At 39.2% G+C, this 26,313-nt stretch overlaps 1 protein-coding gene across 1 annotated transcript in view; it reads left to right on the top strand.

Moving 5' to 3' along the window:
• LOC102866788 (tyrosine-protein kinase Fer-like) overlaps window positions 1–25,988 on the top strand; it is a 575,672-nt gene extending 549,684 nt beyond the window's left edge. The window contains exons 16-18 of the mRNA XM_006895050.1: window positions 17,218–17,372; window positions 24,502–24,624; window positions 25,755–25,988. Of these exons, the coding sequence (XP_006895112.1) occupies window positions 17,218–17,372; window positions 24,502–24,624; window positions 25,755–25,903 (427 nt within the window). The 3' untranslated portion in view covers window positions 25,904–25,988. The remainder of the gene's footprint in view (window positions 1–17,217; window positions 17,373–24,501; window positions 24,625–25,754) is intronic.
• Window positions 25,989–26,313: the final 325 nt, after the last annotated feature.

The raw sequence follows: 26,313 nt of genomic DNA, 5'->3' as shown, positions 1-26,313 counted from the left end.
TTGGCGCAGGATAGAGCAGGGTTTAGGGCTGTTGTGCATAGGGTCGCTATGAGTCGGAAACGACTCGACGGCACATAACAACAACAACAACTGGTACCACAGGTGTTGATTGTGGATCCAAGTAAAATTAAATCATTAAGAGTTTCAGTCTTTTGTCCATCTGTTATGATATTGCCTGTCCAGTGGTAGAGATTTTAATTTTCTTGATGTTAAAGTGTAATCTCTATTGAAACCTGTTATCTTTGATCTTGTGCAGCAAGTGTTTCAAGTCTTCTTCTTCACTTTCAGCAAGCATGCTTGTGGATGAGTTTTCCTCCAATCCTGATGCCACATTCTTCTTCATAGATGCCGACTTCTCAAATGATTTGTTCAGCATACAGATCAAATAGTTATGAAGGAAAAATATATCCCTGACACACACCTTCCCTGAATTTATACCATGCAGTGTTCCTTTTCTGTCTGAACAACATTATTAATTTATTTCTTTTACAGAGACAGTTTCTTTTTATAGTTGCTTTTAGAGAAGAGAGTATTAGGGAAGATGGTAGTTTGCTAGAAATTTGGGGCAGGGCCCCCATCAGTTAACTTGGGTATGGGAATTTGTGATCAGGCCCGGAGCCTTAACAAGAGATAGACAGTATCAGGTTTCTTGTAGGAGTGATCAGTCCTGGGGGCAACTGTGACCTTCTTCCTCCATTCCAGACCTTAAAGGGCTAGTGTTGTCACTAGCTATTTCCGGATGGCCAGGGGCAATGAAGGAGGGGGGTGGTGTTGGTACAGTCTGAAAGAGAAGCACCCTTTTCACATGTTCCTGTGCACTTGCGTGGGAAATGGCCGTGAAGCATTCTACTGAAAATCTCTGAAAGACTGTTATAAATAGGGAGCAAGAGTTAAAAAAGAAGAACTAGAAAGGGAGTTAGGATGAGGAATAGACAAAGGGAGCTCCTAGTTGCCACTCAGTCCCTGATTTTCTATTTAGGGTGTTAGTTTACAGAAACAACAGTCTTCTCCTAGAAACTGGCAGAGAGACTGCCTTTTTCCATAATTAATAGATTAAGTCCCCTTCTGTTTTGTAATAACGGTCTCTTGGGAGTCAATTTGGTCTTGAAATGCAGTTAAGCTGAGCTCTGATATTATTTAGTAACTTTGAGAGTTTTTGAGAGATGCTGGGATTTTTCCAGGGAGATGTCTAGGTCTGCAGTGTTAGTCTTAGCTCCTGTTTTCATTACCAGGCTGGACATTAAACGGAGGAATCCTATTATGGTTTTTCTGTATTTGAGGTGCTGGGTCAGAGGGATAGATATTAGTTTGGTTGCCAGGCAAGAATAGACACTATATCTGCAGGCAAAAAAGAGCCTACTTCTTGCTTTCAGGCATCTTTACAAGTTGACTGTGAAGAGAAGCTGAACCCAGTCTGCACTGACATCTTTTTGTATGACCTCAATAGGAAGGATAGCTTAAAGTTTGAGAATTGAGGCCAGTGTTGGATTCAGATGGCAAATGGCCTTTGACCTTTGGATCCAGAAGGAAAGTCATCAAGAGGAGAGAAAGATAGAGAGGGAGACACTTGGCCTATTTCAGAGGGTACATCCAGACCAATAAAGAGCCCAGGCAGGCTTTTGCCCCACTCATGTAGCAATGGGCTGCAAAGAGCTGCTACTCAGCAGAGAGCAGATAAGCTCTGGATTGCCACTTGCTGCCATTTAGCTGTTAGTGAGTTGCTCTCTGAGTTGCCAATTGTGGAGAAGTGGGAGGAGGTTCTGCCCTATGACTGGGCCTTCTTCCCAGTCAGGGAACCACATGTTAGACAGGAAAAAAAAAGAGTTGAAAAGAAGAAAGAAGCTGTTCCCAAGGAACGAACAGGCCTTTATTACATGGTCTGAGAGGGATACCAAGTGACTGTGTACAGACGAGGTCAAAATGGCTCTGAACAACATATTGATCTACATTTAGGTTTCACATGAGCACAATTAAGTGTACTGGGATTCTTTTTCTTCTCAGTGTTAACCATAATTTGTTAGTAGTTCACAGTTATTGAGCAGAGGCAAGCCAACAGATGCCTTCATTACAGTAGTTTGGTTTAAAGGTAAGCAAAACAATTGGCCATGCAAAGAGGCATAGCACACTTAATACTCACCACCCAGTTTGACCTTTATATTCATTGGTTGCCAGTACTCAGTGTTGCACTGGCAACTGGGATAACTCTTTACCAGGACCATCTAGCACCTCTGTGTAGTACCCAGTTTATTTGTACAACCAGCAATAGAATGACAATGCCTTTAACCTAAAAGTTATAGAAAGAATGGAATTCCAGAATATTTAATTGTGCACACATAAAAACTGTAAATAGACCAAGAGGCAGCCATTCAGACAAAGCAAAAGGACACTACATGGTTTAAAACCAGGAAAGGTAGGTGTCAAGGTTTTATCCTTTGTCCGTATCTTCAATCTGTTGTTGTTGTTGTTGTTGTTGCGACTCATAGCGACCCTATGTAGGACAGCCCTAAATGTAGGGTAAATAATCTGAGAAGCTGAATGTATGAAGAGAATGTGGCATCAGGATTGAAGGAAGATTTAGTTACAAACCTACATTATGCAGATGACACATTCTTGCTTGCAGAAAGTGAAAAAGGCTTAAAGCACTTATCGAAGATCAAAGACAGCCTTTGATATGGATTACATCTCAAAATAAAGAAAAAAATCCTCACAATGGAACAAACAGGCAACATTGTGATATAGAAGAAGTTGTGACTGGTTTTTAGTTGAATCCACAATCAACACCTATGAAAGCTGCAGTCTAGAAATTAAATGGTGTGTTGCATTGGGCAAGTCTATTACCAGTGTGACCTGTTTAAAAAGCAAGGATTCTGGGATCAAGCTTAGAAGGCCTTGTTGTTGATTGTTGTCGAGTCAAGCACAACTCATAGCACCTCTATGAACAAAAGACCTAATGCCTTTCCATAACTATCGTTATTTCCCAAGTTCATAGAGTTTCCAGAGGCATGTGGTTTAGGAAGTGGATGCCACTCCTGCTTCCAAATCTGTTTTACAACTGAGATCTCCACCAAACACTGTCCACAATGGGAAACCATTCTGGTATTTGATACCCCAATGGCACAAGGTTCAGTATCACAGTAAATCCAGGTTACTTCATATAGCACATTGACAAAGAGTGATGTGCACAGTGGAAGACTGTTCCTCTAGATATAACAGCACTAGTTTCATTTAGCAGTGGTTGTTGTCAGTTGAATACTACTCAGAGTAAGCTTTGCACAAAAGACCTGAATTCTGTTCTATAACTAACATCATTTCTGTACATTTATAGAGTTTAGAGAGTTTGTAGAGTTTCCAGAGGCAGCTAGTTTAGGAAGTAGATTTCACTCCTACTCCTCAGCATGAATCTATCTGGAAGCTCATCCAAATGTTGTACATACTGGGTGACCTTTATGATATTGGACACGACTGTGGAACAGTGTTCAGCATCACAGCAACTCCAAGTTGTCCAGTACAGCAAATAGACAAATTATTGCTGTGTCTTTAAAGAATATTTATTCTAAAATTAAAAAGCTTTATTTTAGAAGGCCAAGTCTATGGTAGAAAGAGACTGCCAAATTCAGCCAAAAATATACAATCTGGAGAAGATAAAATTGATGAATGGAACTTTCTAAAGATTAAATCCCTGTGCACATCAAAACCTTTTTCCAACAGGGTGAAAAGAAAACCTACCAATTGGGAACAAACATTTGGCAATACCATCTCAGACAAGTTTCTTATAACAAAAGTTTACAGAATATTCCTCAGCCTCCACATTGATAACCCAATTACAAAATGGGCAAAATACATAGAAGGAGTGTTCAAAGAGAAAGACATTTGGATGGCCAACAGACATATGAAGAATCAAAACCACAATGGGATACCATTTCACCCGAGTAGCAGTTGCAAAGTTTAACAGGACAACACATAATAAATGTTGGAGAGGATGTGACCAGATAGGAAATCTTATACACTGTTGGTGGGATTGTACAATGGTACAACCCCTCTGGAAGGCAGTTTGGCACATCCTCAAAAAACTGAACATAGTAATTCCATATGACCCAGCTAGTCCATTGCTTGGAATATACCCTGAGGAAATGAAAACTAAGGCACAAATAGAGACTTGTACACCAATATTCATAGTAATGTTCACCATTGCAAGAACATGGAAACAGCCCAGATGTTAAATTACAAACAAATGGATTGAGAAATTATGATACATTCACACAATGGAATACTAGGCAATATGCAGGAACAATGATTTTGTAAATTACTACTTAACTTGGCAGGGACTGGAGAGCCTTATGCTGTGTGAACTAACTCAGTCCTATAAGGACAAATACTGTTTAAAACTGTTATTGTATGCACATTTAAGGGGGCAGAGGGTGGAAGCAGAGAGTTGAGGATGTGTGGGTTGGGAGAATAGGAAGGATCTCATGAAAAACAATGTATTCAAATTTTATAAATCAGTATAAAATTGAAAAAATAGGGGTGCAAAAAAATATATAGCGCTTATAAATTAAAATAGAAATCTCTACTAAAAAATAAATTAAAAAAGCAAGGAATTCACTTTAAAGACAAAAGTTCACATAACCCAAACCATGCTATTTTTATTTGTTTCACACACATATGAAAGTTGGCCATTGATCAAGGAGTGGAAATTGCCTTGGAATTGTGGTATTGTTGAGGAATGATTGACTGCCGAAAGAGCAAACAGATCTTTTCTTGGAAGAAGTATAGCTAGAGTGCTCCTTAGAACCAAGTATGATGACGCTTTATCTGATATACTTTGGACATGCTTTCAGGACAGGGCAAAGAATAAAGTCAGCAAAATAGAGAAGACCAGATTGACACAGTCACTGCAACAGGAATATAAGCACAGCAAAGTGTGTGGAAATGGCAAAGGACCAGAAAGGATTTTGTTCTAGTGTACTGGATGTTAATTTAAACTAGAGCTCTGTGAGCTTAGTGGTAAGGAATTGCACTTCCAACCCAAAGATATGTGCGTTGAATCCACCAGCTACTCCATGGGAGAAAGATGGGCAGTCCACTCCTGTATGATTTAAAAGTCAAGATTACTATCTGCTTCCTTCAGTTCAGGGAAATGGTCAGCCATGTCCGTGCTTACATAGCTTACCAGGAGATTCCCTGAGTCTCTATCTTGAGTCTAGATCTGCAGTACAGTGGAGATATTTGTATCACTGATAAATTTGTTAATGCACTTGGTGTACAGATTAGTATACATGAAGCGAGTGTTGGCAGCAAAAAACACTATCTGCCACTTAGTTGTTTCAATTAGTGGCGAGCTGTGCTTTATATGGTTTTCAGTATCTGATTTTACAGAGAGAGAGAAGTATGCCTTTGTTCTCAGGCACCTGTGGTTGTATTCAAGCCTCCAACTGTTCAGTTAGCTACTGAGTATGTTAACCATGTAAACCACCGAAGAACTCTTGACAGAAAATAGGTTATATTTTAAAACAACACTTGGCACAAATAATCGACACTCATTACAGTCAGAAGCAACTGTCAAGAAATCAGAACTGTATGTTACACCAGGTATATCTGCTACAAAGTACTGAAGAGTAAGGATGTCACTTTGAAAACTAAATTACATCTGATTCAAACCATGATATTTTCATTCCCCTCCTCTGTGATCTTGGGAGTGATACAGAAGTTGGCATTGTTTTGTTCTGTTATATGTAGGCTCTTTCTCAATGGTACCTAACAACAATATTATCATGAGAGATACTCAGTAAGGGGTCGTTTTCTCCTACTTCTTACAGCAATTAATTGTATCCAAATATAATCCTTATTTTATTTTATTTTATTAACTTTAATGAACATTTGCAGAGATTTTGGATTTCCATTCATTCATTGTTGTACTTTTCTCCCTGCCTACCCCTCCCCCCAGTTCGCTCCTCTTTGAAAAGTACAATTCTTTCATTGATATACAACCCCCCACGTCCCCACTGCCCGAGTACACTCCACTATGTAACCTTAATTCTGGACTCTTGTGTAACCATAATACCCTATCATATATAACCTTTGAATGAAGAATAGTGTGAAACACAATGTATACGAATTTTATATGCACACCAATATAAGTTTTTGTAAAAAAATATTTGCTATTTGATCATCTTTTACATATACAAGTCAGTGACATTATGTTTATCTTATACTACCGTCAACATTATCTGTTTCCAAGTTTATCCTTCACTCTCTTTTTTTTTTTTTTTTTTTCTATACACTGGAGCTGACAAAGTGTGGCCAGCCTACTGCATATTTTTATAAATAAAATTTTGTTGAAAAACAGCCATTTGCATTCACTTGTTGCTATTGTTTACATTCATTATCTGTGGTTGCTTTCATACTATTATGCCAGAGAAGATTGGTGACCATACATCACAGACATAGCATAGTTTTTTTATTGTTTTCATTTCCCCCCATCACTCTTAATAGACATACTTTACCTCTTACGATGTTACTCCCCCTTTCCTTATCCATGTGCCACTTTTAGTCTCTTTATATATTCCTGTTCTAGAGACTTCATATAAATGAGGATATACAATGTTTGCCCTTTTGCAACTCATTTCCCTCACCATAATGTTTCTAAGCTTTGTCCGTATGTAGTATATTCAAATGTAGCATTTGAAATAATGCCATTTGTCACTCAGGCAAGCTACATCATTTTCTTGTCTCATATTCTTGGAATGGCAGGAGTGAATGGTTTTAATTTTTTTTTTTCAAATCTTCTTCCAGAAGACTTTTAGGAATGTAAACTCTATCATACTGAAGCCAGCGTTGAAGCCAAATCCTTGCAGTACATTTTATTACAATCTTAAACAGCTATTGACCTTTAACTTGCATACTTAACAACAAAGTCCAGTTTTGTTGTTGGATTATCTTCTGGAATTTGATGCATTTCTTTGAACAAAAGCAATTTAAACATTTACTTTTCATCAGAATGTTTTCAGTTCACCACTCCATGTTCCTCTAGACCAAATTCTTTATTTATTAAGAAGATTAACATTAGATCAACAGTTAAAATCTGCCCAGAGATAGTTTCTAGAGCTTAGGTTATCTCATTTCACAGTGTGGCCTTCAGTTGTTAGAGAACAAAACCATTGAGTGAGAGATTCATATCTGCCTATGTAAATAAATGTTGTACTCCTTTCATAAAACTACAAACTGTCTAGATTAAGCTCAGCAATTAAATACTGAAAAAGAAGAAAAAAAACTCATGATTTCAGGTCTGAATTAAATGTTACCATTATGCATTTGGTTCTGATTTTTCTTTTTACAATATTCATATTAACTATGAGTTTCTCTTTTCTCTCAGTCAACTATCTTGAAACTTTATTTCTAAACTAAATAAAACATATATGGAATATGCACTTGCACGTGCCCAACCAGAGTTCCTTTATAGGGGTCACTCAAAGGAGATGAAGGAGTCAGAAGGAGTAAGCACTTCTGTATGTGCAGAGTGTGCCTATTTTAAGTAAGGCAGGTGTGACTTATATAGTCTCTTACATAATGGAGCTCATTCAAGAGGCTATTCCAGGCAAAGACAATGTTGTTTCATGTGTGGTTCCATTTGAACAAATCATCAAAGGCTTTTCTTTCATCCAGAGAGTGTGGCTTAGGTGGGCATTATTACTCCAGTCTGATAAGTAGACTCAGTGGTTAAGGCACCCAGATGTCTAGTGGTGATCATGCTTTCCTGTTAAGAAAGAAATGACCCAGTTTGCAATAAATACACTAGAGCTAGTCCTAATACAACAGAAAGGGAAGGAAGAGCCCTCCTGGCCTAGTTCATAAGGAGTTGCCCTGATAACTCAAAGATCATGCCTCTCTGGTAGTTTGAATCTACCATTGGCTCCTTGGGAGAAAAATGGGTAAACCCTTCCTTTTTAATTTATAAATCCACTGGACGGTCAGCTGTGGATCAATTCTGACTTGATGGACAGAATCATTTCCACATATCTTGGAACTTTTATCTGCCTAATTGCCCCTACTACCTGCCCCTCATGCCCTACTCAGATCTGCCCTCCCTTGTCACCACCCTATACCCAGTTTTTCCTTCCATTTCTTTTCCCTATTGCCAGGATTTATCTGCCCTGACACTCGATTCTCTTAGGGCCTTGGTAACACAACTCTAACCAGAGCTTGTTTCTGTTCAAATCATGTAGAGCCAAATGCGAATAGATACTGATATGTGCCTCATTTTCCACAAAAGAATATTTTCATTTTAGCACTGCCTGTTACTAAGTGAGGAGACTTAAATACTGAGACTCAAATACTGAAGTGCTCTGACAGACATCAGGAAAGATCTTGCTGGAACAGTAAGTCATTTGGCTCTCATCAAATATTCCAGTCAAGCAACAGACCAGCTGAGAGGAGGAGAGGGGAGGGGGGGGAAAAGCTAACGATAAATTATGCTCTCTTGTCAAGGCACACCAGGTCAACTACTGTGTTCACAGAGGTGGCATTTTTATTTCCATCCTCCTAGAAATCTATGGCACTGGAAATTTTTTTCAAAGGAAGAAGAAGGCAGATTAATAATGGGCCTAGTTTTCACAGTTTTGTTCATAGGACTTCTTTCTTTTAGAAGTATGTGCTATTAATACTCAGCACTTACAATCTTTAGGAACAGATGACACAACTTTGTTTGCTGAAAGTGAGAAGGACTTGGAACACTTGTTGCAGGAGATTAAAGAATACAGCCTTCAATATGGATTGTATCTTGACATCAAGAAAACAAAATTATTACCATTGGACTAATAGGCAACATCATGATTAGACAGAGAAAAGATTGAAACTGTCAATTATTTCATCTTACTTGAATCCACAATCAACACCCTTGGTACCAGCAGTCTGGATATCAGAGGTATTGCACTGGCAAAGTCTGCAGTTAGGCACCTTTCCAAGTTATTGAGGAGCAATATTGTTAATTTGAAAACTAACATGCATCTGATTTTGATCCTTTGCTGTGCATCTGAGAGCTGGACAATGAATAAGGATGACAGAAGAAGAATTGATGCTTTTGAGCCATGGTGTTGGAGAAGAATATTGAATATACCATGAACTTCCAAAAGAACCCAAAAATATGTCTTGGAGAAAATGAAGCCATAGTGCTCCTTTGAAGGCAAAGATGACTAAGTTTTGTTATGTTGTCAAGAGAGGCTATTCATTGGAGAGTGACATAATGCCTTGGAAAGGTTGCCAAAGGAGAAGAAGACCCTCAGTGAAATAGATTGACACAGTGACTGCTATAATGTGCTAGGGTGAGGGTGCATGTGAGAATTGCACAGGATAGGACAGGGTGTTCTTTGTAGAGTTGCTTTGGGTCATACTGGACTCCTTGGCACCTAACAACAATACTAGGCACAGAATTAACCAATAGGAGAGGTATGTGGTGGTGAAGGAGGTGTGAAGGGGAAATAGGAGATGAGGAATAGCATAATGAATGGAAAATACTGTGAAATCAGAGGTGCACTGAAAATGTAAAATCTAGGGAGAATCTTAGATTTACAAAATTCTAGTCAGAAGAAATAGGTAGCTCTGGTGGTCTAAAGGTTAAGCTGCTATGCTGCCAATGCAAAGCCAAGCAGTTCAAATCTACCACAGGGGAAAGATGATCCATCACCGTCCAAGTGATTTATAGCCCTAGAAACCCACTGGAGGGTCAGCTGTGGGTAGGTTTCAACTCAGTGGACCTTAACAAGTCAAAGTAAGATTGTGAAGCAGGAATGAGCAACATCTGATTTACAGGACAATCTGGCAAGACTTGTCTTTTTTGGACTATGTCTAATCTCATATTTGTAGCTCATTAGTAGCCAGGATGTATATAATGATCCCCAAGGTGTTAGCTAGACAGTTATAGCTCAACTACAGCTCCTAATGTGCCCTGTGAGACAGTGTATGATTCCATCTTTGTTATTGCATGCACAATTTTAAAGCACAAAATCAAGTAGTAATTCCTCTTTCATTAAAGCACTTATTTACATTTTTCTTAGGGTGCTCACGTAGAGTAGTCTAGCAAGTTGCTCTCCTAATCCAAATGTGCATCTGTCTCCACCAGTGTGAATCTGTGGATGACTCCTGGAGAGAAAAATGAACAGTCCTCATTATGATTTACATCCCAAAAACTAGGTGGAGAGGCCTTATTAGTCAGAACCCACTAAACAAGGAAAAGTTTTGGATTGGGTTTGTTTAATGTTTTTTGGGTTTTTTTTTTAATAGGCCATTTTGGTTTTGTAATTGTTGGGAAAGCTTGAGGTGCTACTTTCTCTCTTTTTAACAAGTTGCTCTCTTCTGTTGTTTTAAGTTTTGAAAATTAAAGTCAATATCCAGGGATTAAGAGAGGCAAAGTTTGACCATACTTCAGAAGAAAGTTGGTGAGATATTGAGAGGCTCAGAACAAATGGCTAAAATCGAAGCCTCTGGAGTGGTACTGCTGAGGTTCAGCTCCTGACTTGACTCACTTACTGGGTGTGTGACCTTAGGCAAGTCATTTGCCCCTCTGAGCCTGTCAGAATAAAGATCCTAATTGCATGTATATGGATAATTGTGTAGTGTATCTTCCATATGACTTTCCTAGCCATTGTATTTTATTTTGCTATGTAGATGATTGGGAATGTGTGAATAGGGCATGTTAGCCTATCCACAAGGGGATTGATTGGCTAGTCTCACCAATCCACATAGGGACTAGCTAGTCTTGCCATTAAATTGAGTGGATCCAGCAGCACAAAGAAGGGACCTCACTACCCAAGAAGAACAAGCAAGAGAACGCAACTTGTTCATGAAGATCAGAGCACAGCCATAGGAGCCACAGTGGAGAACCAGAGACCTGACATGAGAAGGAGCAGCCTTCAGACTGCTGCTCCCTGGACAGAGCAAAAGCTAAGCTAAGAGCCTGTGCTCAAGGTTGTTGGACAACTGGGGGTTGGGGAGCGAGCCACTATTGACAGATATGAGAACTTTGTAATACTTGCGTAAAGCCTCAAGACTCAAGTCTGGGATGCCTGTGAGCACATTTTGGAAGGTGGCCTGACTGTGTCTTGCTGCTGATTATAACATTTTGACTTCCCCTATGTGGTTCTATATGGTCTGTGAGCTATCACATTAGATTTTGGACCCAGTAAACAGTAAGATTGGTGATGAGGTGAGTAGAAAGATGCATGGAATGTAGACTATATATCTGACCTCATGGGAATTGGTTTTATGTTGTTTATGCTGTTGAGAGGGACAGTTCCCCTTTGTGAAGTTGATGAAGGTCAAATATGGCTGTCCCCACATGATCCTCGATCTTTTTACAAGAATTTAAAAACTTTCAAACTCTTTGTCACTCCACTGGGTTTTCTGAGGATAACATTGCACAAGTGGAGATTGCCCATTGTTATCCACCGAGCTGCTGGAGCATTTGAACCAGTCCTTTTTAGAATAGCAGTGAGACTTTCTATGGACTATACCACCAAAGCTCCCTTCAGTAGCATTATGTCTGAAAGCACCACCAGAGTGGTGCCACCTTTGGGTCAGCAACGTACCTCCCTACAGACTAGGCCATCAGCAGCTCCACAGGAGAAAGTGAAGGGGGGTCCCCTCTTGCATTTTACAGCCTGAGAAACCTGCTGGAGGGTCAGCTGTAAGATGGTTCTGACTTAGCTGCAATGAATGAGTTGAGTTGGTACATGAAAAGTGCTTAGGAACAGAGCCTGGTATATAGCACTATATAAGTTGTTGTTAAAATTAAATTTAATGGCTTTTATAGTCATATAAAGAGAAATTATCAAAGAGCTTTTTCCCATTAGGAGGGAAAATGCAGTGATTCTGCAACATATGGTCTCTTGGGCTAAAATTCAATTTTGCTGTGATGAATGTGCAGTTCTACATCTGTAGTGAACATTTGTTGTGTGCCTGCTATTTTCCAGTTAATGTGCTATAAGCAGTTTGCATTCATTAGTGTATTTTATCTTCACAACAACTTTATAAAGTAGATGCTCTTATAGTCCCATTTTACAGTTATGAAAACTGAGGTAAATATGTAAACTTCTGAAAAGTCTAAGTGCTAGTAAAATGATAATACAATACTTCCTAAATAGTGCTTTTGACCACTGCTTTTTAATGTTAAAAAGGTTGCTTACAGCCAATTACCAGAATAATAGTTTAGTTAGTCATTAATAAAATATAATCACTCTTTATATCCTAACTTAGTAAGGTAAAGGAAGGTTGCCTATTTATTCCCTAAACCTTGGTTGTCAGTTTCAGAGCCATATTTTCATCAGAATAAGGAAGGGCCATAGTACTATTAATAGACATTTTCCCCCTAAGATCTGATAGTTATTTGTAGTTCAGTATTGTCAAACTTCAATGGGAATAGTCTTTACAATATTAAGACCTAATTTCTTTTCTATGTGAGGAATAAATCTGACTTTGTACCATCAGCCGCAAGCAGTTAGTGATGTTCAGCGTGATGCACCCTGGGAGAAAAGACCACTGGCTCAGGCTCATGGTTTTTCTGGTTTCCTATAGAATCTGCTGTAAGTCAGCATCACCACGGAGCAGGATGCCCACTGGTGTGCTTTCCAGATAGGGAAGGAAATTTGCTCATCTCTGCTGCCTGCTGGCACTGGATTTTCTTTGACTGCTCTCTGTGCTCATTTCATCCTTAATTAGCCTGTCTCGTATTATGTATGACTTGTAAGACACCTCTGGTACACACTTAGAAGTTTGACTTTGAATCTTCAGATACGATTACTCAGCAGTCATAAATGGAACATTTCCATATCCTTTTGGCAGTCATCAGCATTTGTCGTTCTATTCCGCTGCATGTGGCGAGATGCAGCTATTTCTGATTCCTCTTGTGAATGACAACCCCAGCCCAGTATGAGATTTCTCCACCTCTGAATTCCTATCAGATTTGCAGTGTGTAACCCACAGGCTCACATTGATTCAATTCTAGCAGCACAAGTACCCTACTTCATACAGATTTATATATCACACCTTAGGTATATTGATTTCTGTGTAACCTCAGGTATATTGCAGACCTCTCTATACCTCCATTTCCTCACCTATAAAATGAGGGTGACATACTTACTTTACACTGTTGTTGGAAAGTTGCCTCAATGAAGTTTTAGCACAAACCATGTCACACACTCCAGCATTTTCCTGTGTGAAGAGGCAGGGAGCACAATTGTGTCTCCTAGAGAGAGCATCTGACTAAGACCTGGACAGTTGTATGGTTAATACAGGAAGGAATGGGAAGAAGAAGGAGGAAGATATGTCTGGCCTTCTCTGGAAGATATGTCACCTTCTCAGGCCAAAGTCCACATCTTATTTCTTACCTCTTTTAATATTTAGAATATTGAGCAACTGGAAAGTGTACAGTGTTTGCTTATTGCCTGAAAGCCGTAGGGTTCTTATTTAATTCATAGATTATGCCAAAAAGGCACAATTTCTATCCAGTTGAACTTAATGCAGGACGAAGGAAGTTTTCTGTGCTATTGAAATGTTATTTACCTTGAATTTAAGGTATCCATAAATTAATTTATGGTTTGTTTCTCAGAGAATTGTAGTCATTTCAGAGGATAAACCTCTAAGCCAGCGGTGCTGTGAAGATAGTTGTTACAAATGTATGGAGCCATAAAGCGTAACTTGTTTTGAGGACTGGTAAAATGAAGTCCTTTAAAAGACTGAAATGCTACAGTGAAAAATGCTCATTTTCTTAAAGGTTGACATTTGGCCCTGAGGAGTAGTCCAGTGTCCTGTGGACTGTAGTTGACAAGTGCATGCTGTGGTAATTACTTCAGATTGGAAAAACTAGCTAAATCTGCAAAACAGGTGAACTAAGGTCACCAACAAAAGCTTTTCTTTCTTCTTTGGAATGGAACCAGAATTCACTTGCCTCTCTTTAGCACAGTGTACCCTACTTCTTACTGATTTACATATAACACCTCAAGTATATTGATTTATATGCAACCTCAGTATATTACAAGCATCTCTATCCCGCCATTTCCTTATCGATAAGATCAGGGTGACCCTACTTACTTTACAAGGTTCATAAGAAGTCACCTCACTGAAGTACTAGTACAAACCATGTCACCCAGTACAAATATCCACAACTGTAAGTCACTTCCTGCCTTCTAAAGTCACCATCTGAAGCTTATCCTTAACATCTGGGAGCTTCCTTTGCATCTTCTCTGCCTGCCATTTACCTAACTTCTTCTAACTTACTTTTGGCATATCATCAGGATAGACTAATCTCTAGAAAAGAACATTATTGTTTAATAAGTCAGCCAAAACAAAGGACACCCTCAATATAAAGGACTGACAGAAATAACTGCTACACTGTACTCAAGCCAGTAAGTGGTCACAGGGCCAGACATCATTTTCTTCTGTTGTGTATGCATGAGATCTCTCTGTGAGTCCAGGATTCATTTTGTCTTATCCAGTTGTCAGTTGAGAGAATGTATCCTACTTCCTTGAGTAATTTTTTTAGGGGAAAGGATTGACAGTTACAAACCTCAAAGAAAAATATTTGTATCATTTTCTCACAAATCAACTTTTAGATGTACTTCACTTTGTGAGCCAAATATATTATTTTTAATTTACCAACTGAGATTTTTGGGTTGTTCTTTGTTGGGTTTTTTTTTCCATTCATTGTTGCCAGATATTTAAATGTATAAGAAATACATTTTTTGTTTTGTAAATGTGCCATTTAAAACAAATCAGTATGTGATAACTTTTAAAATAAATTGTGATTTATATATAATTGAATTCTACCAAGGGAGCAAACAGGTCTGTCTTGGGGAAAGTGCAGCTAGGGTGCTCCAAGGATGGTGAAACTTCACCTCAGGTACTTCAGGCAAGTTGTTAATGGGGGCTTTTCCTTGGAAAGGGACATCATGCTTGGAAAGGAAGAGGGTTAGCATAAGAGAGGGGGACTTGCAATGAGATGGATTGACACAGTGGCTGGAGCAAAGGCCTCAAATATGTCAGAGTTTATGAGGATGGCACAGGATTGGGCAGGGCTTAGATCCATTGTTCATAGGGTTACTATGACTCTCAGTCAACTTGATGGCACATAAGAACAACAGCAGATAGCTATGTTGTTGTTGTTGTTGTAGTTGTTGTTATGTGCCGTCAAGTCACCTGTGACTCATGATGACCCTATGTACAATAGCCCTAAACTCTGCCCTAGCCTGTGCCAATCGCACTGTCTCCAACACATCCATCCCTATTACCCCAGTCACTGAATCAGTCCGCCTCATAGAGGGCCTTCCCCTCCTGCACTGTCCCTCCACCCTCCCAAGAACGACGTCCCTCTCCAGGGACCTGTCCCTCCTTACAACATGTCCAAAGTATGTCAGACGAAGCCCCAGAATCCTTTCGTCCAAGGAGTAGCCTGGCTTAACCCTGTCTAGGATGAATCTGTTTTCTTACCAGTCTGTGGTACATTCAATACTCTTCTCCAGCACCACAGCTCAAAGGCATCAATTCTTCTATTATCACTAGCCATTGTCCAGCTCTCTGATGCATAGCAAGTAGATAGTTAATAATTGTTGATCTTTTAGTGCTGACAAGCCAGGTTCTAAGCATTTTTTGTTTATGAACTCTTTCTGTCCTCGTGGGAACTCATTGCTGTCAGTTGGAAACAACTCAGAGCTTAACCTCTGGTCAGCTGTTACTAGACTGCAACAGAATAAAATACTGCCCAGTTCTGCACCACCTTTATGGTGTCACTGAGTTCGAACTCATTGTTGAAGTTAGTCTATCAGTCCACTGTGTGGAGTATAAAATCCTCTGCTTACTTTTCCAAGTGTGATGTCCTTGTCCAGGGATTAGACCTGCCTGATAATATGTCCAAAGTTCATGAAACAGACTAGCCACCCTTGTTTCTGTGGAGCAATCTGGCTACACTTCTTCCAAAGCAAAGATGTCCACTCTTTCGTCAGTCTAATTCAGTATTCTTTACCAAACTCATAATTCAAAGACATCAATTGAATTCTAAGACACCACCTGAAAAACAGTTCTTCTTTTGTTTTCCTGTTCGTTGTTTAATTTTCAGATGTGTCATACTCACTCAGTCTTTGCCATTGCGTCAAAACTGACCTCCAAGGTGGTGTTCCGTGTCTGTGAGTCACATGGGAGGAGATGACCCATCTTTCTCTCACAAAGCTGCCAGAGGCACTACCTTTGAGTCAGCAGTGCAGCTCGAGACACCACCAGAGCTCCCTTCAGTTCCTAGAGAGACAATTCAAAATACTAGTTTGAGTTTACTGCACCTTAGTCTTCAGAGTGAAATTTTTGTTTTTTAGAACCTTCAAGAGTTCTATTGACAGCAGATTTCATTTGTTTTAGTTCTTGATTATAGCTTCCATGGACATGGATTTTTAGATTTAAGTGAAATGAAATTAATGTAGGAATGTAGATATGCAAGCATTTCTGCACCAACTGTGGAAAAAGTTAATAAATTGAATTGGAGCTTGCATGCCCTAGTGGGTAGGGAGTTGCACTGCCTATTCAAAGGCTAATGGTTTGAATCCATCAGATACTCCTCAGAAGAAAGAGAGGCTGTCTCTTCCCATGTGATTTACCACCTCTAAAATCCTGCTAGAGGGTCAATATGAATTTGTTCTGACTCAACACAAATGAGTGAGTGAGCGTTCTATTATAAAAAAGCTGACGATACTAATTGCATGTGACTTTTAAACTTTAATTAATTAAGCAGAAATGAAACTAAAATGTAGTTTCTCTTATCACCCTAACCATACAGCAAGTGGCCATAACCACATTTGTGGCTAGTAGTCACTTTACTGGACAGAGAGAGAACATCCCAGAATCACAGAAAGTTCTGTTGAAGAGTGAAGCTCTAAGAGAGACCGCTAACAGGGAAATGATGCTAAGTGTACATTGCCTTTCCACTGTGATTTTTCTCTTTCAACCCTACAGTCAATGTTTATTTCTATTTAAATGGAAATACAAGAGTTCTAGCATGGCCTGTTCCTTAAGTCGGTGTGCTTATGGATGCTTTTTACCTATGACAAAAAAAGATGAGAAGGACTGATGAATCACCGGCATTATAAATTCACTGCAAATGTGAAATTGCAAAATGTGAAAGTCATAAATGTGAAAGCAGCTTTCAATATGTTCTAATAGGTGTTTTCTATGTCTGTTGTAACCTAGGGACCTTGCTGCAAGAAATTGCCTGGTAAGTGAAAATAATCTCCTGAAAATCAGTGACTTTGGAATGTCTCGTCAAGAAGATGGTGGAGTCTATTCATCTTCTGGCCTAAAGCAGATACCCATTAAATGGACAGCACCAGAAGCTCTCAATTATGGTAAGGACAGACGGCTTCTCCTTTCAGTGATAAAATGACTCTTTCTGCAACATAAATAGAGAAAGTTCCAGAGGTAAAACTTAGAATGACTTGAAGATTAACACACATAATGTGTACAGGTTCATACACTGAAACATGAACACAAACATCGTTCATTAAAATGATTCATCGTATTTCTGTACATAATAGTGTCAGATTAATATGATAGATGGACAAGCATTTAAAAATGTAACTAATCATCTGACAGAAATTATTCCCTTTTCAAAGAAAAGGTGATTTTCATTTTATAATAATCAGTTTGTTATTATTGTTTTTATGTACCATTGATTTAAGTATGACCCGTAGCAACCCTCTGAATAACATATCTGAACCTTGTTCTATCCTGTGCTACCCTCACGATCCCTAACACACTCTAGTCCGTTACCGCAGTCACTGTGTTGATCCATCTGATTGAGTCTTCCTCTCTTCTACCTCCCTCCACCCTTCCAATGGCGGTGTCCCTCTCCAAGGAGTAGCCTCTCCTAGCAACTTGCTCAAAATTATACGGAGAGTAAAATCCTTGCTTTGTACAATTTCTTTTGAAAGTCTTATAATTGGTCCAGTATTCTCACCTTGTGTTAGACCCCTAAAATATTAAGTCAGACATTTCTTTAGTTTTTCATTCTGAAAAGTGACATAGTTTCATAGCATCTCAGTCTCTGAAAGTTGTATAAATCTTGTTGAAAAGAGAGATACATTTTAAAACAGCAGGGATTTCTTTTTCCAGCTGATTTTTCTGTGTTACTGTAATTGGAAATAAATATAGCATTATCTGTAGGTGGGATGAAATGGGCCATATCAAGATGGATTAACAGTGCAGGAATTTAAAAAATGACCAGATTGTACTTTAAGTGAAATTTGAAAATACATTTTCTTTAGGAGTTGCAGCTAGCTTATGATCCCATGGGCTGGTGAACCATTATAGTCTTGTTTTGACTAAAAATAAAAAAAATTATTCTTTATGAATTTAAAACAAAAAGCACTTCATCAAGAAATTTAATCTTTGAGAGTTTTCTAGGATTAAAGATACACACACCCAAAAAATATTTCTGCCATCAAATGGATTCTGACTCATGGTGACAATATAGAATGAAAAGAACTGCCTGTAGGATTTCTAAGGCTGTAAATTGTGACTGAAGCAAATTGTCTCATCTTTGTCCTGTGCAACAACCAGTAGGTTCCCAACTTTAGGCTAAAGGCAGAATTCCTTAACCACTGTCCCACTAGAGCTCTTTCAAGTTAAAGACAAATAAATATTCTTAATATATTTAGTTTGGTAGTTTTTAGGATCAATCTATACACCAAAAGTCTGTGTTTAAGGAGCTGCATACTAACAACACTATGAAATAAATAGGTGTAGGTAGTTGTCACCATAAAGAATTGACTAAGTTATAGTAGTTGACAGCATTGACGTCTTTGAACCTAATACTCTACAGATACAAAGCATCACCCTTAGTTTGCCTTCCTTTGTGCCAGCAAGAGAGCCTTTAGTGAACTGTCAAGTCATAACAAACCAACTCTGCTGTTTCTCAGAATCTAAAGCCAGTGATATCTGTGCTTCTTTATATGGTGATTCTTTTCTAAGGCAGTTGGTTTTTGACTCTTGGTAAGAGAGATGAGCAATCTTGTCAGAAACCCAATGGAAGGTCACCAGGGGTCACAATCCATAACAAATGTGCTTATATTAGTAAGGGATAATCACAGAACAAGACGTAGGATTGCAACACTAAATATTTATACAGAAGCTTTCTTGAGAGCACTCAAAATATTTTTAAACCCCTTCTGGTTGATTGTTAGAACACCCCTGTGAGGAAACTACCTGGACTCCAGTGTCCCACAGTCTTCCCATTATGCTTTTGTGTGGTTTTTTTTTAAATCATACAGTTAAGCAACTACTCACTCCTTCACATTGCCATTGCGTTGGAACTGACCCATCGCTGACTCTGTAGCAGATTTGCAGGGGCTTTAATTGGAGGATATTGCCCATTTTTTCTTCCACAAGATAGCTGATGGGTTTGAACTGACCACCTTTAGGTTAACAGCTCAACTTTTTATCTGTTGTTGTTAGATTTTGTTGAGTTGAGTACAATTCATTGCAAACCCATGAATAATCAATCTGAACACTTCCCTATCTTGTGCCATCCTCACAATCTCTGATACACTCAAGCCTGTTGCCATGGTCATCATGTCTGGTTGAGGGTCTTCCTCTCTTTCACTTCCCCTTCACCTTTCCAGGCATGATTTCCCTCCCCAAAGAAGAACCTCTCCTAGCAACATGTCCAGAGTATTTGAGATGACGCTTTCTCATCTTTACCTCCAAAGAACACTCTGGCTGCACATTCTCTGAGGCATACCTGTTCTTTTTGGCAAACCGATCTTCAGCACTCTTCTTTCAAACAACTAAACCAAGTAAAATCCTACCTCTCACATTTACAACATCCAGGTTAAACTTCTCACAGTTCTCTTTCTATGTGCTATTCTAGCAGTTTTTTAATGATCTTCAGCAATACTTGTTTATATGTGATATGAATGATATTGTTCAATAATTTCCATATTCTGTTGGGTCACCATTCCTGGGAATGGGAGCAAATATGAATCTCTTCCAGTCAGTAGGCCAGGCAGCTGTCCTCCAAATTTTCAGGCATGCATTGATGAGTTATGGACTCATTAGGGCTTGTTAAGTGCTGCATCTGTCATTTGAAACATGCCAGTTGGTAGCCCAACAATTCCTGGGACTCATTTATTTTGTTAGTGCCTTCAGTGCAGCTTGAACTTCTTCCTTCATTACCATTGATTCTTGATCATATTGAGAAGAGGCTGTGGCACCAAGAATATCATTGCTGATGTCAGATGGATCCTGGCTGAAAGCAAAGAATACCATAAAAATGTCTATTTGTGTGTGCTTTATGGACTATGCAAAGGCAGTTAACTGTGTGGATCATAACAAATTGTGGCTAACATTGAGAAGAATGGGAGTCCCAGAGAACTTAATTGTGCTCATACAAAATCTGTACCTAGACCAAGAGGCTGTTGTGTGAACAGAGCAAAGGACACTTCATGGTTTAAAATTAAGAATGGTGTGTGTCAGGCTTGAATCTTCTCCATACTTATTAAATCTGCATGCTGGGAAAATCACTTAAGAAGCTGGACTCTTATGAGGAAGAATGTGGCATCAGGATTGAAGGAAGACTCATCAGTAACCTTTGTTATGTATATGACACTACCTTGCTTGCTGAAAGTAAGTAAGACTTGAAGCATTTGCTGCGGAATTTCAAAGATAGCCTTCAATATGTATTACATCTCAACATCAAGAAAACACAAATTCTCACCACTGAACCAATAAGCAACATCATGATAAATGTAGAAAAGATTGAAACTGTTAATGACTTCATCTTACTTCATCACAATCAATACACTTGTTACCAAGAGTCGGGAGATCACTGGGAAAGTGTGAAATCAGGGACCTTTCCACATTACTGAGGAACAGTAATGTAAGTTTGAGCACTAAGGAGCGCCACATTCAGGCCATGGTCTCTTCAATCACTTGATATGCAGGTGTGAGAACTGGACAGTGAATAAGAACGACAGAAGAAGAATGCCTTTGAACTATGGTTTTGGAGAAGAGTACTAAATATCCCATGGACTGGCAAAAGAACAGATATGCCAGAGTGCTCCTTGGACTCAAAGGTGATAAAGCTTCATTTCACATACTTTGGGCATTGAGGAGAGGAGATGCTAGAAGAAGCTACTCCTTAGAAATGGACATAATGCTTGGAAAGATAGTGGGACAGCAAAAGAAAGGAAGACCCTTTACCAGGTGGATTGAAATAGTGACTGCAGCAGTGGGCTCAAGTGTGTCAGAAATTGTGAGAATGGTTCAGACCTGTTGTTCATACAGTCATTATGAGTCATACTCAATTGGATAGCACCCAGCAGCAACAATGAAGTATAAGTCCCTTTTCTACTCTAATTACCCACTTTTTCTCAGAAATAAATATGCTTATTATGTGTTTCTACTTCTCCCAGACATTTCTCAGCTATTTATTTGTATGTATCACCCACCTCTTTTGTTTGTTTACACAAAGTGGTAGCATATTTCATAGGCTGTTCAGTATATATTCCCATCATTTTCAGTTGTTGCTATCACTAGTCTAAGGGTGACAGAAGAATTATTGATACCTTTGAGTTATGATGCTGGAAAAGAGTATTTAACATACTGTCCACCACCAGAAGAACAAATAGGTCTGTCTTGGAGAGGGTAAAACCAAGTGTCTCCTTGGAAGCAAGGATTTTGAAGCTCCGTCTTACATACTTTGGGCATTTGGCCAGGAGGTATCAAACTTTGTAGAAGGGCATCATGCTTGGAAGGGTGAAGGGACAGCATAGGAGAGGAAGACCCTAGATGAGATGGATTGGCACAGTAGATGGGACAATGAGAATAGGTGTGTTTGTAGTCAGTGAGGCTGGCTTGGGATAGGGAAGAGTTCAGAGCTATTGTACACAGGGTCACAATGAGTCATGAGTGACTGGATGGCACATAACAACATCAGCAAGGTGATGTTAGGTGCTGTCAAGTTGAGTACAACTAATAGCGACCTATGAAGAGCAGATCTGAACCCTGTCCTATCCTGTGCCCATCTCACAATCTCTGACACACTTGAGCTTATTGCTGCGGTCACTGTGTCAAACTGGTTGGTTGAGGGTCTTCCTTTCTTTTTCCCTCCCTCCACCTTTCTAAGCATGATGTCCTTCTCCAAGGAATAGCCTCTCATAGTAACCTGCCTCAAGGATGAGACAAATCCTCCCCTCCAAGGAGCACTCTAGCTGCACCCTCTCTGAAAGACATCGGTTTGCTCTTTTGGCGGTCCATGAGATATGTGGTACTCTTCTCCAACACCACAGTTCACAGTTACCAAGGTATTATAGGGAAAACAGGGTGCTTAGTCTACAACTTGGGGATAAAATAATCTATTCATCTACTAGGGAGCCCTGGTAGAGTGGTCCAGAGGGAATTTACATTGCTAACTGAAAGACTCTGCCTTTCTGTGGGATCAATTCACCCAACAGCTCCATGGGAGCAGTCTCCTTCCAAACACCTTACAGCCTGGGAAAGCCTGCTGGAGTGTCAGCTATGAGTTAGTTCCAGTTTGATGGCAGTGTGTTAACAGTGATTCATCAATGACTGAATTTTTGTCGTGGTCACCTGGGAATTTAAGCCTAAGCACCCTAATTCAGTTAGTGTGATGTTGTAACTAATCCTCAAGTATTCCAGTGAGAGAGGCAGGATTTTTAGTGAGTAAACAGGAACCAGGTTTTGCAACAAGTTTCACCATGAGCTTTATGAATCTGGTAAGCCATCTACATCTTGGCATCTACATTTCCTCATTACTAAGGTAAGAATGCTAATACCTCTTTCTCCTACTAGAGTATTGAGAGCATCAAATGAAAGAAGTGAGAGTAGCAAAATACTGTACAATTGTAAGTTACTTGTACCTCATTAAAATTACCTAGTAAAACCAGGTTCAAAGGCCAAGGTAATAGGTTTTAAGTTTTTCTTCTGGATTGTGATTTTGGCTTTTACATTACTTGATGGTGCCCAAATATTATCTTACCAGAAAAAAATATATCTATGACAGTGTATAACTTACACTTTCTTAAAGAACAAATTAGTCTTCACTCAAAGCCATTGAATGACTTTCATGAAAAGTATTACATTATTGGATGTCAAACTTGAAAAGAGTTGATATACAGACAAGAAAACTAATTTTCCACCAAACAGCATAGTCAATGTCCATAATTACTGCCTTCTAAGAAGGAAGCTAATTCACACAGCTGGAAGTGATAATCAGTAAGTATACTCCAGACTCTGACGTCAGCACAGTACAGGCAAACTCTCATTTTCATTTTACTTTTTTCAAGAAAGAGAAAAGGCCATCCTACTTGAAAGCAATAAGCTGCTTTTGGAGGAAGGCCATTTATAAAACACTGTAATGACGGAGTTGAGACAGGAAGCTACAAGAGGGACAGTGAATGAAATAATTTTGAGAAGCTGTTTAGTACCGCTGCACATGGTATTTTGTTATGATTGCATATGCTTTATATGTAAAATTTAAACAAAAACACAAAGTTGTTGAGAAAATCTTGGTACTTCTTAACCCCTAGGATCCTGGGAAGAATTTAATCTCATATCCATCTCCAGAAGGCACCTTTAGTGTGTTTTGTTGTTTGGGGTTTTTTTTCTCCCCGTCATTCTCTAAAATCACCCCTTTCATGTATTTCAGTGAAACAGGTGCACCAAGCTATTTTGACAAAACGAGGCACATGGAATTTAAAGTTGTTTTTATCAGCCAGCTATGTTAATTTCTGCTCAGTTCAAAACAGTTTCATTTACAGAAACTACTTTTTTTTCTATCAGTGTAAAATGAGACCTTTAAGTATGTAAGAATACCAGTAAACAGTGATGAATAAAAATTTAAAGTTAAGAAACTTCCCTCATTGCTTAAGTTTGTTTTTAATTTTAGGGAGAAATGATAATAGAGAAAAGCTACCATTTCTGAAAAGATTCATCTTCTTGGCATTAAAGTGCACAAATTTATACCTTTTTTTCCTTAAACAAGTTATCCACAGTAAAAGTAAGAGTGCCTGCTGGCTGATGCTTGTTCCTGAAGAGAAAAGAAAGTGATTTGGAAGTTAGTTTGGTTTAACTAGCAAATTTGAGACTGCTCCTTTTTTTGTGTTCTGTCAAGTCAGAACCAGCCTACAGCAGATCTTCCAGCACGTTTTCTGAGGCAGTTAAGTTTTTGCCCATCCTTCTCGCTTGGAGCAGCAGTAGGTTTAGAACCACATGCCTTTGGGATTGCAGCTCAGTTTCTTACCTCTAGCCCGCAGGAGCTCCCTTTTAGTTCCTTTAGTTGATAACATTACCAAACCTGAAGAGTAAAATCAGTAGATTGACTAGGATCACTAGTTGTTGAGTTTCATTGTTAAGCTTAAAATATGTTTATGTGTGAGTGATGTTCATATGGACCGAGAAGTGTCCTCCCTCATGTCCACTCTGCCTCACCTGGCTGTGGTTGCTATTCCCCTTCAGGGAGATACAGTTCTGAGAGTGATGCGTGGAGCTTTGGTATCCTCCTCTGGGAGACCTTCAGCTTAGGAGTGTGTCCATACCCTGGAATGACCAATCAGCAGGCTCGAGAACAAGTGGAAAGAGGTGAGTCAAGATCCACATCCAGCCCTGGGGCAGTGCCGGTGCTGTGTCTAATGGCCACATTTCCCAAGGAGAGGGGAGGACACCATTTGAGTATCTCAGGAGAGAGCAGGAAAAAGAAAGTTTTTAAGAACTTTCTGACAGAAATAAAGCTCCTCTTTGGGGTTCCTAGATTTGAGATGGAAATTACTGGGTGACGGTATCACTCTAACATGTATTTATTCAGACTGCAGCTTCTAAGCTTTAAGCAGAAAGGATGCTTTCAACAAACAGCAGGTACCTAGCATCAGACTTCTGAATAGGGAATGGTTATAGAAGTGAGTGCAGGAGATTTGACTTTCTAGCTTTCTTCCTTTGCTTTGCAGACTTCACATTCTCTTAAACAAACACACAAGAGCACATACATCCTATCCAGCAACTGCTGCACACCACCAGACAATTTGAATTGAAGATTCTTCCTAGACTGTAAAGGAATACAATTCACATTTATTTGTATTTCACCTGTGGATTGTTGTTAGGTGCTATTGAGTCCACCACAACTCGTAGTGACCCAAGGAACAGCAGACCTGAACCTTGTCCTATCTTGCACCATCCACACCGTCTTTGATGGTTCTTACCCACTGATACAGTCACTGTGTCAGTCTGTCTTGTTGAAGGTCTTCCTGTCTTTCTCTGACCCTCCACCTTTCCCAGCATGATGTCTTTTCCAAGGACTGACCTTTCCTGAACCCTCATCTTCCATCATCTTCAAAATGTTGTTGAACTGATTTTTTAAAAAACCTATGCAGCATGTTCACTGGTTGTAGAGCTGATTTTTTTTAAAATTTACCCAGCGCTTCTAACAGCAGTTTCTGAAAGAACTGAGATTTATATTTGTATGTGACTTATCTTGTATCAAACCTTGTGTTAAGCAAACAAATTAGAACACCTCCTGTGATGAAAATAATTCTTTAGTTCTATAGTACTGGATTCTACACCACCTATAGAGAGGAAAAACCAGTTTGCTTTGAAATGGAATTCTTGTTGCTGTCACACCTACAACATAAGGTACTAAGTTTCAAGACTGTCTAATGCCTTTGTGAACACGTTACTTCTATGCTAAATTCTTTGCTTCTCTTCTCTTGGGTCTTCAGGATACCGAATGTCAGCCCCTCAGAATTGTCCAGATGATATTTTCAAAATAATGATGAAGTGTTGGGATTATAAGCCTGAAAACCGCCCCAAATTCACCGATCTTCAGAAAGAGCTGGCTGCCATCAAGAAGAAGATCTCACAAGGATAAAGCACTGCCCGAGTCAGCATTCGGCACTGTGTCTCCGGCAGAGTCGTAGTGTTCTTCCTGACAATGCATTTATACCACATCACCTGCAGCAGCCTTCTAAGGTTATTTTTCTATCAACTATTTGGAGTTTTTTGTAATATGTCCCACTTCCAAAAAAGTCAAATGTAAATGGATTAAAAAATTAGTTCAACCATGGGCTTTTATAGTTAATGACAGTCATCCTGCCATTCCAGGCTATTGTAAACAGAAAAGCACAGACAGACTTTCAACGTGAGGGACAGCCTATCTGTCTTTTCCACAAGCAGAACTATTGATGTTTCTCGAAGGTTTTCTGCTTCAGACACAGTCACGGACTGCCATCCTAGGCTGCAGGGAACTACTCTCTTGGTGCTATAAACTTCATTGGTAAT

The sequence above is a fragment of the Elephantulus edwardii genome, unplaced genomic scaffold (genome assembly GCF_000299155.1).
Source record: "Elephantulus edwardii isolate Elephantulus edwardi_28Jun2011 unplaced genomic scaffold, EleEdw1.0 scaffold00156, whole genome shotgun sequence".
In the NCBI taxonomy this organism is placed as follows: domain Eukaryota; kingdom Metazoa; phylum Chordata; class Mammalia; order Macroscelidea; family Macroscelididae; genus Elephantulus; species Elephantulus edwardii.
The sequence above is the reverse complement of the archived record's forward strand: the minus strand, read 5'-3'. Positions and strand labels throughout refer to the sequence as shown.